The 14751-nt window shown below is 50.3% G+C and overlaps 1 protein-coding gene across 1 annotated transcript in view; it reads right to left on the reverse strand.

Annotated features, from left to right (window-relative positions):
- The window catches only part of PAX9 (paired box 9), a 38159-nt gene extending 23761 nt beyond the window's left edge, over positions 1-14398 (reverse strand). The window contains exons 1-3 of the mRNA XM_054972501.1: positions 14337-14398; positions 12773-13399; positions 5810-5952 (exon numbers count right to left, since the gene is read on the reverse strand). Coding sequence (XP_054828476.1) covers positions 5810-5952; positions 12773-13399; positions 14337-14340 — 774 coding nt within the window. The 5' untranslated portion in view covers positions 14341-14398. The remainder of the gene's footprint in view (positions 1-5809; positions 5953-12772; positions 13400-14336) is intronic.
- Positions 14399-14751: the final 353 nt, after the last annotated feature.

The following is a 14751-nucleotide window of genomic DNA, read 5'->3' on the forward strand; positions in this document are numbered from 1 at the left end:
CACTAACTTGAGGTTATCCTGTGTTCTATGGATGCAATTACAAAACCACCACTTCCTGCACAGAATTTGGGTAATCAGGTTTCATTCAGGAAACTCTGGAGATTAGGAAAACAGCATCGAGTCCTTAACCCACAGGCAAAACTCGTATTTTACTGGAGTATGGCAGGAAAAATGCCTATAATGTCTCTCAGTATCACATTATCTGCTCTGCTCATTGAAAGGGCAGGATATAAACTAATTAAATAAATAAATAATCAATCAGTCCATGCTACGCCCTTTTAAAGGCTCAGTTAGGCAACCAAATATCACTGATGGGCAGGGAATGCTAATAATATTACATTTTTCTGCTGGACCTGTAAACACTAACTAGTTGCTGTTTGGTTTCATTAGAAAGTATCAGCTGTTGACTAATTAAAGTTTTCTTGTTAATTTGATTTCTGCTAATTGGTTAATTAATTGATTAATTTTACATATGTTTGCATATTACCCCATTGGCAATCGAATGTTTCTCTGAAATACAGAACAACACACGGTGTGAGATTACTTTCAGGCTGCAATCCAAACAAAAATCAATTTCCTAGGAGACAGTTCAATTGAATAAAATGGGATTACTTCTGAATTGACCCATCTATAATTGTTGCCTATATGTAAAAGAAAACTATAATTCATTACTAGACAGATATACCATCTTTCATATTTCCTTTTTTCTTACAATAGTAAGAAATCAGAGCCAAAACAACCTCAAAAAAATTGAATACCCATATTTCTCAGACCATTTCAGTCCTTTAAAACTGGCCATTGCCTATCAGACAACTAATATTTTAGCTGATATATCTACCAGTTAATATGATCAAGGTTTGCAGGCATACTAATTACTAGTCAGGATTAGGCAAATTAGCACTGTTCACTGTAATGAATAAGCCGCTTGGTTTTCCAATTGTCTGTTGCTAGAATAGTGAGTGGTTACCAATGAAGGGATGTTAAGCACAGTCCAGCATTCATCTACATTTAGTATCACTGCTAGTTGCTGCTACACTGCTGGGTCATGAAACTATTCCTGAAGTTGTTCATAATATCAGGCATACTAGTGGAATTACAATTTTAACCAACAACAACAAAAAGATTGTGTATATGAATCCCCCCAAAATGTATAGAGACCAAATGCCCAAACATAATTACAGAATTCCCTCTACTGGCCTAACAGGCCCAGAAGGGACTTTTCATAGCCTCTGAGTAGGTTTTCTTGGCTAAACAGTTTGATTCTAAACACAATCATTTGCCCTAATCCAGCAAGGACCGATGAATTAATTAAAATATATTTCTGTACGAGGATTTCTCTTATTATCCCAGAGACTAAAGAAGGAATGGATTGAAGTTCTATATTCAGTGATCTATATTATTAACAATAATCCTCAATATTTCTTTAACACTTTTTCCTATGAGTCTGACATCATTATCTTACTACTCAATCAATCAATCAATCAATCAATCAATCAATCAATCAATCAATCACCTTTATTGGCATTAGAAATAATAATAGTCTACAATCAGAGACAGGGATAGGCAGAAGCATAAGCATAAACAAGCAATTAGTAGCTGTTAATAATAAAATTAATAAACATTCAGCAATCAGGTGCAGCTATATGCTTGCATTTAACTTTATAAACTTCTGCTAAAAATTTTGCAACACTTAAAGTATAAATCTTTCGCCTTAATAACTACTATAAAGTAAATCAGTAGCACTATCCGTACTCTGTAACATTGGAGGGGCTGATATAGTTGCTTATGGTCAGTAAAAATGGCTGAACAGAGATGTCACTTAAGGATGCCTCCACCTGTAGTCTACTCCAGCACCAGTTCATAGACACCCAGTCCTGTAATAGACGTACCTACAAGTAGCGCTATGCATTAACCTTTCATAATCCATGGCAGGAAAGGAATGTGAGGGAGAAAGAGATGTTTTCTTGAAGAGACTCCTTTCCTTGCTTCATGGTTTTCCAGTTTAGCATTATGACAAGATGGGAAGCTGTGATCTAGTTATCTACCTAGTGTACTTAGGCCAAGCAAGAGAACATTCCCATAAGCCAAGATCCACATAAATGCACAAGTAGGAAAGTAGTCTACCAACTGAGAGTTGAAAAGTCTGAACTGTAACTATTCTGTTTCTGCTAGGAATTAACCAAGACCACCCTATTTTGTTTAACGATCTAGAGAAAACTATTGTGCCGCTAGACCCATTTATGGCAAATGAACTCTTCTTTCAGTAAATAGGTAAGAACTATACACTGCTTTCAGATGAAACATTTCAGTTTGGCTGGCTGACAGGATAGGCCAATAGGTTTCAAACAGTGTTCATAGCACTGCTGCTGTTCCCCAAAAGCTTCTGAAGTTGTTCCTTGTTGAGAAAATCAGCGATGGCAAACGAACATCCCTAGAGTTTGTTTGATCAGTGCCCACTCTGCAATACTCAGATGCAGGTGAATATTTGGTAAATTCTGGGATACTTTCTAATGTTTTGTGCAACAATGTTAATTACTTGTATGAACTGAAAGCATGTCCCCAAATGCCCCACAATCCTCAGTGAAGGACAGGGGCTCCTTGGCAGGTATGTAGGGATTTCATGGCAGACAAATAAATGTGGAAAGGATTCCTTGGAACTAGGAAATTTGAAAATCATCCATAAGACTGATAAAGGGAAATTACTGACAAAGGCATCAACTAAGGGTTGCAAGGAATTTAGAAGGTTGCTCAAATGTTCATATTCTTGGTCTAAAATGCATCCAAGTCTAAATATGAGGCTGCAGCTGCTCCTATACAGATATGCAGAATTATATGGATTGGTAATTTTTAACCATATTTTTGAAATACATTAAAGTATCTTAAAGTTTCTTAACATATTTTGACAACTTATTTAGAAGCTTGATAATCTGTCACTATCTAGTCAGCATTCAAAATAAAATGTCTCAAAAATGTGTCTTCATACTAATTGTATAACCTGCATCTTTGTATTCATGACTACTGAGAGAACATACAGATAAGTTCATCGGGGAGGGGGGCGGTTAAGGGACAACTGAGAGGTGAGAGAATCACAAAAGATTAGCTTATTAATTTGGGATCACAAATATATTCTTATCATTGCTATATCCAATCGTAAAGAGTCTATAAAGTTTCTTTATACTTAGGGCACTCCCTAGGTATGCCAAATATATGACATTGTATATTAAACAAAAGACAAACATTTGCCCTCCAACACACACATACACTCACAAAATAACCTGATGAGGACTCAGTATGCCCCAGGATCATGGAATGTTGAGAGGAAAAATCTGCTCCAGAAATGCTTGAGGAAGAGAACTGGGGAAGGCTTTCACGGCCAGAGAACAATGGTTGTTGTGGGTTTTCCGGGCTGTATTGCCGTGGTCTTGGCATTGTAGTTCCTGACGTTTCGCCAGCAGCTGTGGCTGGCATCTTCAGAGGTGTAGCACCAAAAGACAGAGATCTCTCAGTATCACATCAGGAACTACAATGCCAAGACCACGGCAATACAGCCCGGAAAACCCACAACAACCACAGAACTGGGGAAGTTGGGGAGAATTTCCATGAGTTCTCTTGGGCCCCCAGCATACTATTGTTACTGCAACCCACCATTTTTGGTCCCTCCTTTTACCTAAGCTGCTCAAAGCAGCATATAAAGTTCAGGCAGGTCTTCCCCCCCCCCCAAAAAAATAAACAGTGTATACTGCAAATGCATGCTAGCAAACTGAGGACCAAAGCCAGCAGAGAAAAAATAAATGAATGAATCACAGCATATACCTAGAGCCACAATCATAACAAGGTCCATTAGGCCATTTGGTTGATCTAATAGAGCTATAAATGAGTAAGGACATTTTATTTATTTACATTTATTTACTTAAAATATTTACATGCCTGCCTTTCTCCTGAGCATCTCATTAGTGGTTCAAGGCTATAGGTTGGATCCCATGGAAAAGATCCCCATGCACTAAGGAGCTAGCAATTTTTGCTGACGCCGCCCTCCTTCTATAGCAGCCATCTGCCCTCACTATGTCCTGCCATCCCCCAGGAGTGGCATTTCAGGCTGCTGCAAGAGAGGAGAAGCAGGAAAGTTGCATTTTCCTCCCCAGAACTGAGATGGGACCCAACCCAGTACTGTAGCCCCAGGTGCATGGTGGGGCCTCCCCTGATGATCAGTGTCCGAAGCCTGTGAAGGTTCTGAGACCACCTTCAAAGCTTACATTCAAAGGGGAGAATCCAGCAAAATACTTGGAAAACCCATTGATTTGTGCAGAGGAATGTTGACTGTATCAGTCCTTTGCCAGTACATTTGGGAGCCTGCCCTACTGAACTGCATAGAACTTAGTTATATGAATTAATGTGCATCAGTCCCTCCCCCACCCCCTTTAAACCAACAGGATTTCCAAGTGTTTAATTTTACCATTACCAAAGTCAGTATCTAGTCTGGGTATAACGAACTGTCGCCCTTCTGCCTGTGCATGACTTAAAAACAAAGGAGAGGGATAGCGTGGGCCAGTGCTGGACAGGGAAACCAAGCCAAGGGTTTCCAAGGAAGGGAAGGCAAAGGGGAGGAAGGGGTTCAGTAATGGCGAGTCCCGGTCGGGGAGGGGGGTTGGTGCTGGCTGAGCGCAGCCACCGCCCTCCCCAGAGTGCAGCAGCAGGAGGCCGGTTCGGATCTCCGAGTGGGAGCACGCCTCATGATCTCTGCCGGCCTCACCAGCTCCCAGGCTGGAAAAGCGCGACAGCCCTGCCGCAACGCGCGCAGCCGCCTCCAAGCAACGCCTTCCGACCTGACCGGAGCCCCGTTGACGCGAAGCTGCAGGCCAGACCTGTTGGCCATGCGGGGCGCCCCGTTCACACGTTGGGCTCGCCCTCCCCGCCCCTTGAGCAACAGATGGAGCAGGCTGCTCCGCTCCACGCGCCCCGGCTACCCTCCAAACACCGGAAAGGGAGAAGGGCCAGCAAACCGCCCCGGGAGGTGCGGCTAGAGGGCTGGGGGTGGGCAGCTAAGCCGCCTGGGGTACGAAGGGCAAGGAACCTGGCCTCGCCGCTCTGCGGGGCTCCGGGGCTTCTGGAGGGCCCTCGGAAAGAGCAGAGGCGTCAGTCTCTCGGGCTACTCGCAGCCGCAAGGAGAGATTTAATTCGCCCTGGAGCTGGCTGACTTTTCCTTCCACTGTTTTCTTTCTTGGGCGTAGGACGGCAGCCTTGATTTGGGCCAAGACCACAGAACCCAACTAACGGTGCAGAGACAGCAAGATCTGGGTCCAACTAGATTTCAAAGATCTAGTTGGTCGTTAAAGTACTGTTGGACCCGAATCTTGCTCTTCGACTGCAGACCAACAGGGCTACCCGCTATCGTCCTCGAAAGAGTTACACCCTTCTAAGCCCTTTGACTTCAATGGCATCAGAAGGGCGTAACTTTGCTTAGGTAGGCGCTGCTCGGTGTTCCTCCTGGGTTCGAAAGCGCGGTTTATCCTTCGGTAATGGGCCCGCTCTTCGATGGGGGCGGGGGGAGGCAACTCCCTCTTCCCAGCGCACCTAAGGGGCGGCGGCGCATGCAGGCTTTCCGGTCCGACTGACTCAGAAGGCCAGGGGTTTTTTGCCCTGGTCCCCAAACGGTTTGATCAGAGTGCGCGCTGGTTTGGATGTTCGGTCCCCTGTTTGCCCGACTTGGAGTGCAGGATGGATGGATGGAAGAATCCACGCCGCCCGTCTCCCCTCCCGGTGCTCCTTTCCCGCAGCATCCCTTCCTTCCCCGCAGCCGGCGGTCTCTCACCTGGCTGTACTTGGCCTCTTGCTCCAGGGCGCTCTTGTCCAGCCCGTTCACCGCCGCGTGCTGGGCCGTGGCCGCGAAGCTGCTCCGGCTCAGGCTGCTCCACTCTTCGATCTTGGGGCTGTGGTAGGGCGAGCTGTCGCTCACTGCGGGCGAACAAGAGGGCAACGGAGAGTGAGGCTGGGGGAGCAAGGAAGGGGCTTGCTAGCCGGATCCGAGGGCGTTAAGCCCGGGTCAGAACAGGCACGTGAGCTTGCGGAACTTTCCCATCACCGTCTGGATGTTCCCATCCCCGAAATGAAAGCGAAACAACATCTCCTTGTCTGTTAAGGCCATTCAAGCACGGGTGCCCCAGGGGAGAAAAATGGAGCCTACACACACACACTTCCTAGCGGCATTGATTTGGGAGGCCTTTGCAATTCAGAAGGACTTGGATCGAGGCGGTGCATCTGGGAGAGCAGCTTGCAAAGCCGACACATCCATCCTTCCACAGCCCGCTCGCTTCCTTCTATAATACCGGGAATCAACGGCCCCTTCGAGACCAATAAGAGTTTCTGGGTGGAAGCTTTCCAGAGGCAGTGCACCCTGAAGAAGGGGGCTCTTCTCCCGAAAGCTTCCACTCTGAAAATCGTGTCGGGCTCTGATGTCACTGCACTCAGATCCTCACAATGGAACGGACGTGTGAGGCAAGGCGCTAAGGATCTGCAAAGAGCCCGGGTGGGTGGCAATCTATTCCTTCGGGAAGCTCCATTGCCGCCGCCCGAGACCTACTTTGTTGGAAAGAAGACTGTGAAACTAACCGCGTTTTCTTGGAAATCAGTTTTGCTTAAATCTGTGGGACTTGTTTCTAAGAAATGTCTTTTCATGTAATTGGGACAAGTCCCATTTCCCTAAATACAGCACGAGCCTATTCCTACTTAACTGAAGTAAGTTCTATTAGGATTACTCCCAAATAAATGCGCACAGGATTTCAGTCGTGCAACAAGATCTTATGTATTTTTAAGGGAAAGTGAATCCCACTGAATTCCATGCGTGGCAGGCTGCAATGCCACCCATGATTACGTGGGAGTAAATACCATTAATTTTCCCCCCTGAGAATGGGATTGGGCCGTTGTATTTATTGTATTTCAATAGAACTTACTTCCAAGCAACATACAGTGTAATCCTAAACAGGTCTACTCAAAAACAGACTCCAGTCCACTCAATGGGGCTTATTCCCAGGAAAGTGTTTTTTAGGATTGCACTTTTCAGGTTATGTCTTTAAAACCAATTCCTTAATTTCACACCAACTTTAAAAACAGTTTGGATCGCTATTCCAACGGGATAGGTGGAACTGGTTTTCATCTGTTTAGATCTGGTAAAAGGTAGGTAGATCTGAGGTCAACGGCTTAAACCCTAGTAAATAATCTCAAACACAGGCATGTTTAAAAGCAAAATGAAATCTTAAATTTAGAAAACGTGAAATCCCATTCCTTGCCTGTGGTTTTTGGCGTAGTAGAGGGAATACTAAGGATAAAACAGAATTGAAATGAGACAAGCTTGCCAACACACTTCAGAAATTCAGATTATTTTACGAGGGTTCCTCTTATTTGTCAAGGAAACTGTCCCCCCCAAAAGTATCTCCTTCTGGGTGTATCGGGAATGGGCAGAAAGGAGACAATGTTATGCTGGCACACACTACGAATGCCTTCTGGTCACCGGGATTCATGCAAAGGATATTGCACGAAGTGGATTTTGCTGACCCAAGAAGGGGCGTTTCTTATGTCCTCAAGCATACTCGAGATCGCTGAACACAGATTAGTTATGCCTTTAAAATTCCTGAATGTAAACCTGGGAATTTAAATGTCAGGGGATTACAGGGACTGTAGTAAAACACGGCAGATCGCTCCAGACCGCAGACCCTCGGGTCTGTAACGCATTTGCTTTACCTCACAGAGCTAAACAGCTGCAATTATTTGAACCTTTTAGGGAAGTCGATTTCACGAAGCTGCAACTCTGTGGTCAGTTACGCGGGAATAAGCTTTCAGGATCCAGTAGGATTCATTTTCAGGTAAACGTGCAGGGGATCGGCTGCATTTCTTGCAGCCTGCCCAAGAGACTTACTGCCAAGTAAATTTAAAAAAACCAAAACTCGGGGGTGGGTGGGATTTGGCTTAATTTCTTTCCCGAGAATCCCAGTCGCTTTCATTCCTATGTCAACAAGCCAAGATATTTTAATCTGAAAGCAAGAGCCACTGAAATCCACAGGAAAACCAACTAGAAGCCTCTTTGCATTTTTTGCTCTTGGCTGGAAACCCGAAGAAGTATTTGCTTTAAAAACACGCGCAGGATTTTTAATAGTTAACACTCCCGGGTGGAAATTTGACATATTTGTGTAAATACACACGCAGAGCGGGAGCGCGCATACACTCTCGTGCACAACTCCTCTGGCAGAGCCAGCACCGACACCGGCTGCAAATAATTTGGAGGCCCCTTTTAAAACTCTGAGTTTAGCCCAGGAGGGTCTTGGGCCTAGCAGAGGGCGCCCCTTAGCCCTTTCCCCAGGAATGCTAAGCGGGAGTCCTTGCACACTTAAGCCAAACCCGGACGGGTCAAAGGGGCCGTTTCAGCGGGAGCGCCTTCCCCTTCCTATCGAACTATGTCGTGGATCCCAGTCAGGCCGACCTGGATCCTCCGGAGTCTTCGAGGCCTGCGCCTGAACGGCCCAGAGGGGGGCACCGCCCAGCCCTTTCCACTAGGGGGGAACCGGAGAGTAGAGGGGAAGGAAGACGCTGAAATCGTACAATAGGGAGGGGTTGGGCTGGGTCGTGTTTGCTCCCCAGCCGCGATTGCGGCTTCCCGGCTCGAAGCGTTTACTCCAGAGTAATCCGACTGATTAGGCGGCTCGAAGCCCACCGCCTTCCTTTGCCGCAGGTTTTCGTTTACCGTGCACAAAAGGGGAATGGAAATGATTGAGACTGCGCCGCAGGGAGAGTCAGCCCCACAGCTCGCGACAGGAACCCGGAAGGCTCCGGGAGAGATCGGAGGTCCTCCCAGGCCGTTTCCGGCGGGCGCCCCCCCCCCCTCGAAGCGTGCAAGAAGGAAAGGAGCGGCCGAAAGAGAGCAGCTGAAGCCCGCCCGCCCTCCCCTCTGGCGGGCAGCCCTCTACCTTGGACAGGCCGACGGGGGGGGGGGAGGATCGCGTCCCCCTGCGATTTTTAAGCGATGTCCGAGATTAAATTGCAACTAAAGCGGGCATTTCTGCAGAGGTTTTGACTTGGAAGCCCCCCCTCCTCCCCAGAAGCGCTCCTTGGACAGCCGAGCGATGGCAACTGCGTCTCCTCTCGCTTCCTCGGTCTAAACAGAGCCCTAGAAGGAAATCCCGCCAGTGGTTTCCTTCCACTGGGCTCGGATGCCCAGCACTGCCGCTGTGAAGCGAGGGCCACCGAAGCCAAGAGGGTTTCCGAGTCAAACCCCTCGAGGATCTGGGCCTGGATCCCCGCTCATTTCTGCTGGAAGCGACTTGCAAGCACGTGTGCTTTGGCCGAGGCCGCAGAGCCTGAGACCCCGGGATCCCTTTCCGCTAGATCCGCAAGCCGGCTCGGGCTGCAGGTGACATCAGAACCGCAGACACGCCGACGCTCCGACTGCAGGAATCGGGGAGGGAGAACCCGAAGGGCAAGTGCTGGGACGCTGGGGCCCCCGCCACAAGCAGGCACGTGTGGGACCGCGACCCGCGGAGCCGGAGGCCCCTTTGGACCGGAACTGCCTCCGGGCTTCCAGCCCCCGACGAGCGCCGCAGCCCACCCGGCACATGCCTGCAGCCGCCTTAAGAGCCGGGCTGTCTCTGGCGAGCTCCCTTTTCTGCTGATCTCTCACTTTCCCATGAATAGGGCTTCCTTTCCGTGTCAGCCGGGTCAGCGTGGCCTATAAATCACGGGCGAACGGCTCTCAGATGCAGCTTCGCAACCTGGAGCGGGGAGGGGGCGGGACGGAGCCACCTTGTCAGTCAGCCTCGCCGCTGGGCTCCTGCCCACCCGACCGAGGGGGATTCAGCCAAGGTGGTGTTAATAAGCGAGGAGATCGCGCCCTGCGCTCGCTCCCGGGCTCGGCCCGGCAGTCCTCCCACCCATCCCCAGCACAACTGGAAAGAAAGAAAGAAAGAAAGAAAGAAAGAAAGAAAGAAAGAAAGAAAGAAAGAAAGAAAGAAAGAAAGAAAGAAAGAAAGAAAGAAAGAAAGAAAGAAAGAAAGAAAGAAAGAAAGAAAGAAAGAAAGAAAGAAAGAAAGAAAGAATCTTAAGCACGCTTGCTAGCGAGTAAGAGCTACTGCACCCAACGGGGCTTACTTCTGACTACATGCTTAAGTCGACACTGTTCAAGATTTCGGAAGCACGGGCAGATTCGATTTCCCTGCCAAATTCTTATTGGGGGCCGTATTAAGGCCGGAAGGGAAAGTAACCCCAAGTTCTGCTTGGGCTTAATTTGAATAAAGCAAATTCATTAGCGCGCTGATACTGAACATTTCAGGCTCAGGTTTTTGGCTGGGTCATCTGGTCGCTGAGGTCGGCCTCTGACAATTGCCTGGAGTGAAAAAGTGAGGACTGGTGGATTTGAAATAGCAAGGGCGAGGAGTTGGCTACTTTCTTCCAGGCTTCAGTCTTAAAACAGTTTTTTTTTTCGGAATTAAGCATCACTGAAAGCCTCCTTCCCCCCCAAATAGACACGCTTGCGATTGCCAAGTAGGGGCCCGTCAAGAACGTTATCGATATTTAGACCCCTCGTGTTGCTTTCGAGGGTGGGTTCTTTTGAATCGCTCTCTTTCTCTCAACTGCAGCGTTTCCAATTCTACAGCAAAGTTAGTGAGAGGAGCAGAGCAGGAGTCCCTGGGAAGGGGCGAAAAGCTCGCTCGCCATCGGTAGTTTCAGTTTTCTGGACCACCGCTTCGGAGGAAAACAAAGTGAAGCAGAAGAACGAAAGCAATTAGGTGACATTTGAACTTCCTGTCTGAGCAAATTTGGCCTGATTGCGAGAACTGGGGGGTGGATTTGCCGGTAATTTCCAGGAGGTGCCTTTCCCTCGGAACCCCGGACTTGAAAGCAAACGCCCGTCACAAAGGCCTGGCAGGAAAGTAAATGTTCCTCCGAGCTGGAGGGAGGGAGGGAGGGAGGAACAGGAGAGGCTTACATAAGTAGCCCACGTGCCTTTCGGATGTTAGTATACATTTAAAAATATATAATCTATACTCTTCTTAGCAGCAAAATGGACGCGATAGTAGTATCTGTATCCAAGGCTGCGATCCTTGGCCCGCTCACTCAGAAGTGAGCCTCATTGGAAGTTGCGGGACTTACTCCCTGGTAAAAGTGCCCGGCTGAACAATAAACCTCCGTCGCCCCCGAAGGTGGGCAGCCCTTCAGAGACATCTGACCCAATGGGTCCAAGGGCTATGCCTCACTGTGCCCCGGAGGGTGCCACAAGCCTCCGGGCTGTTCGGACTGCAATGTGGTATATGCAAAGGGCAGTTATAAAATTATTATCTGATGTATTCATATTATATATACAGAAATGTTTATGGTAATTCTACTAGGCAAGCAGGGGCCGAAAATTAGGCTTTCCCTCAGTACTGTCTCTTCAAGATTTATAAGCTACATTAGCAAGGCATTTAGGTTTCCAGCTGTATAAAAACGCTTGCTAATTTAGCTGACAGATACTCGCAGCCTTCCATAGAGAGAAGTTCGTTGGCCTATAGGCGCTTTGGAAAGAAGTTTCATTAGGATATTTACTCCCAAATACATATGCATAGGATTGTAGACTCAGATTTAATCCGATTTCCTCCCCTTTGCGTTTTAAACAAATGCTGCGATCCTCCTCACATTTGGTTGTTGTGGGTTTTCCGAGTTTCCCTCCCTCCCACTCCTCACATTTATCTGGGAATAAACCGGACTAAGCTCAGTGGGCCTTATCCCCAGTAATGGAGAACAGTCTGGGAGCGTGGGTGTGTTTAAATCCTGCTCAGCTGGTTTGGTCAGTGACCATCTATATAATCAATAAATCAAGAGACGTCATATTCTATAAAATATGAGCTGGCACCTATAATCTTTACTACATGTTTTATTTCATGCATTTGATCTGAGCTCAGTTTCGTATGAATTAATTTAATTTGCCTAGCGCATATCTATTGCTTAAAATCAAGGAATATATTAGAGTGAAGTGTCTTCCAAATATAGTTGCTAATTATTATCATTACTATTATACTTCTTGGAGGGTAAGTTTATGAGAACATTATGCACGTTCACATTTAATTACCATTCAATGCATTTAGAATAATGGCTGGTCGGAACAAAAAGCACTTTCTGCAGAGATAAACTGGGGTGAAACTTTGGTGCTCGTTTTCTTATTTTGCTGTATCAAAATGTTGTTTCTTCTTTGGTCCCTTGTTATTGGCTCAAGGAACAACCGTTTCAGGGACTTTGTTCACAAGAATTAAGCAGCAGTTAAAAGAAAGAGGGGCGATGGGGGGGCGGATTTAACTGGAAGCGAATCACGTCGATTGTTATGAAGTTGATTTGTTGACAGGGAGAAATGCCAGGCCACCTTTTCAGAATTATTAACCGAGGTGAGTAGCCATTGTAAACATAAAAGCAACGCACAGTTTCGATCTGCTGTTAGTAAAATACAGGTCATGGCAATATTTGAGGCCCCTGCAATTATTTAAAACCAATGCGATAATTCCGGAGGGGCTCTAAAGCTGGAATAAAATCTGGTTGCTTTAAGGTGCTACAATTCCCCTATTTGTGCAAAAGAAAAAGAAAAACGCGGCGGTTCTATTTGCAGAGCAATCCCGAGAGCCCTTTCCTTACGGGACAGACCCGAGTAGGGCTCGGCTGGTCTCCCCTGGGCCAGTCGCCAGCCCCGTCCACAGCCCGGCCAGGCCACCGCCCCCCCCCCCCCACATGCTCCCAATGGCCGCGCGGGGAGGCGCTTCCTTACCTTGGTCTGTTATGGAGCGGATCCCCAGGATGTCGGTGACGGAGTGGGAGGAGGGCCAGGTCCGAGGCATGTGGACTGCGCCGTGCAGGGTGGGCACGCCGGGCGGGGTGGGCCCTTTGGCGCCGGCCGCGGCGATGGGGCTGGGGTAGGAGTAGATGTGGTTGTAGGGCAGGGCGGGCTGGGGGGCGGCTTGGTGCTGCTTGTAGGCCTCGTAGGGGCTCTGCTGCGAAAGGTTTCCGATCTTGTTGCGCAGGATGCGGCTGATGGAGCTGACCGAGGGCACGTTGTACTTGTCGCACACGCCGTCGGCCAGTAGCCGGTCGCGGATCTCCCAGGCGAAGATGCCAGGGTCCCTTTGTTTGTAGGTCCGGATGTGCTTCACCACCGTCGGCGTGGTGACCCGCGGCTTGCTGCCTCCGATGGCCCCCGGCAGGATGGAGCCTGTCTCGTTGTAGCGCGCCAGGATTTTGCTCACGCAGCCGTGCGAGACGCGCAGCTGCCGGCTGATGTCGCACGGCCGGATGCCCAGCTGGGCTAGTTCCACAATCCGCAGCCGGATCGCGTTGGGCAGGGGGCGCCCGTTGACGAAGACCCCGCCGAGCTGGTTCACTTCTCCGAAGGCCGGCTCTACAAGCGAAGAGAGGCACCGGTGGATGCCGAGCAGGCGGCCGGCCGCGGTGAGGCCCACGGCCAAAGCTGGAGCCTGGGCTGTCCGCAGCAGCTCCGCTATCCCCTGCCAGCTGGCTTGGAAGCGGGGCCCGATAAGGGAACCAGGACCGAAAGCCCCCACTCCGGGCGCTCCTCCCTGGAAGCAAGGCCCGGGACCGTGGTGGGACTTACTTCCGAAGTCAGCACGCTCGGATCGCCCCTGCGGGGCGCTAAGGCCGGCCAAGGCATCGGCGATGCCATTTTGGAGGACGGCAACTCGGCTCCCTTCAAACCGCTCGCACCAAAGCGGCTCCAAGAGTGTGGAGCGCCACAAAAGCGCCCCACCCGGTGCAAGCCGGGACCCTCAACCATGCCGCCCCGGAGGAAGAGCGGCCCAGAAGAGGGGGGAGGCGGGAAAGGGAGGCGTTCCCGGGAGGCAAGCCCCGGGCCAGGAATAGGCAGCGGGCATCCCCGCCAGCGTGCTCCGGGTCGCGGCTCTATGCAGGCCTGGCCAGTCCAGGGGGGGGGGGCTGCTGATCTTTCCTCCCCCGCCTCCCCCATTCCGAAAGTGGAATCGGAAGCCTGGAAGGTCTCCATTCCCGACAGAGCTGGGCGAGGAGAGACAGCGGCTAAGCCGGGGCTGCGCCTTCCTTGCCGCTTCTCTGCCGGCAGCTTCCAAGATTCCCCGCCCCAAATACAAACACCCTAACAGAGGGACGGCGGCGCCGGCGGCACAGAGTCGTGCTGGGGTTCCGGAGAAGGTCCCCAGCCTCCCTCCATCGAAACCCGAAGAACCAGCCCAGCGATCGTGGCCGGCTCCGCCTGTAGGGAAGCCGACAGGACCGACCGCTCTCCGGCAGGCGCTTCTCTGGAGCCGGACAGCCCGAGCCCTCCCGCGGCTCCCGGCCTGACTTACCCATGGCTGCGGCCGGGAGGACAGCCAGCAGGCGGCTCGACGATCCCCGAGGGCGGCCGGGCGCGGCGATCCCCGCTGGAGCAGGCCCCTCCGCCTCGGCTCCGGGCCGCGGGAAACAGCGAGGGCGTCGAGGAAGGGGACCCCACGGAAGCCGCCGGCGCGCTGCAGGGCACTGGAGTTCTGCATTTCAATCGCGCAGCAACGTGGGCTGGGCTGGGCTGGGCTGGGCTGGCCGCGGCGTCCCGGGCCAGCAGCCCCAGCCACGCCCCCGCGGAGGCGGACCCAGAGCCAGCCGGCCCGCTCATTGGCCGCGCCGCGTGACTGACGCGCTTGTCCGGGAAGGCTCTTCCGTTCTGCCTGCGCCGGGCGGGCCGGAGCAGCACCTGGAGTCCCCCGGCGCGGGCTAGGCTCGGCT

The sequence above is a fragment of the Eublepharis macularius genome, chromosome 2, assembly GCF_028583425.1.
Source record: "Eublepharis macularius isolate TG4126 chromosome 2, MPM_Emac_v1.0, whole genome shotgun sequence".
Taxonomy (NCBI): Eukaryota; Metazoa; Chordata; class Lepidosauria; order Squamata; family Eublepharidae; genus Eublepharis; species Eublepharis macularius.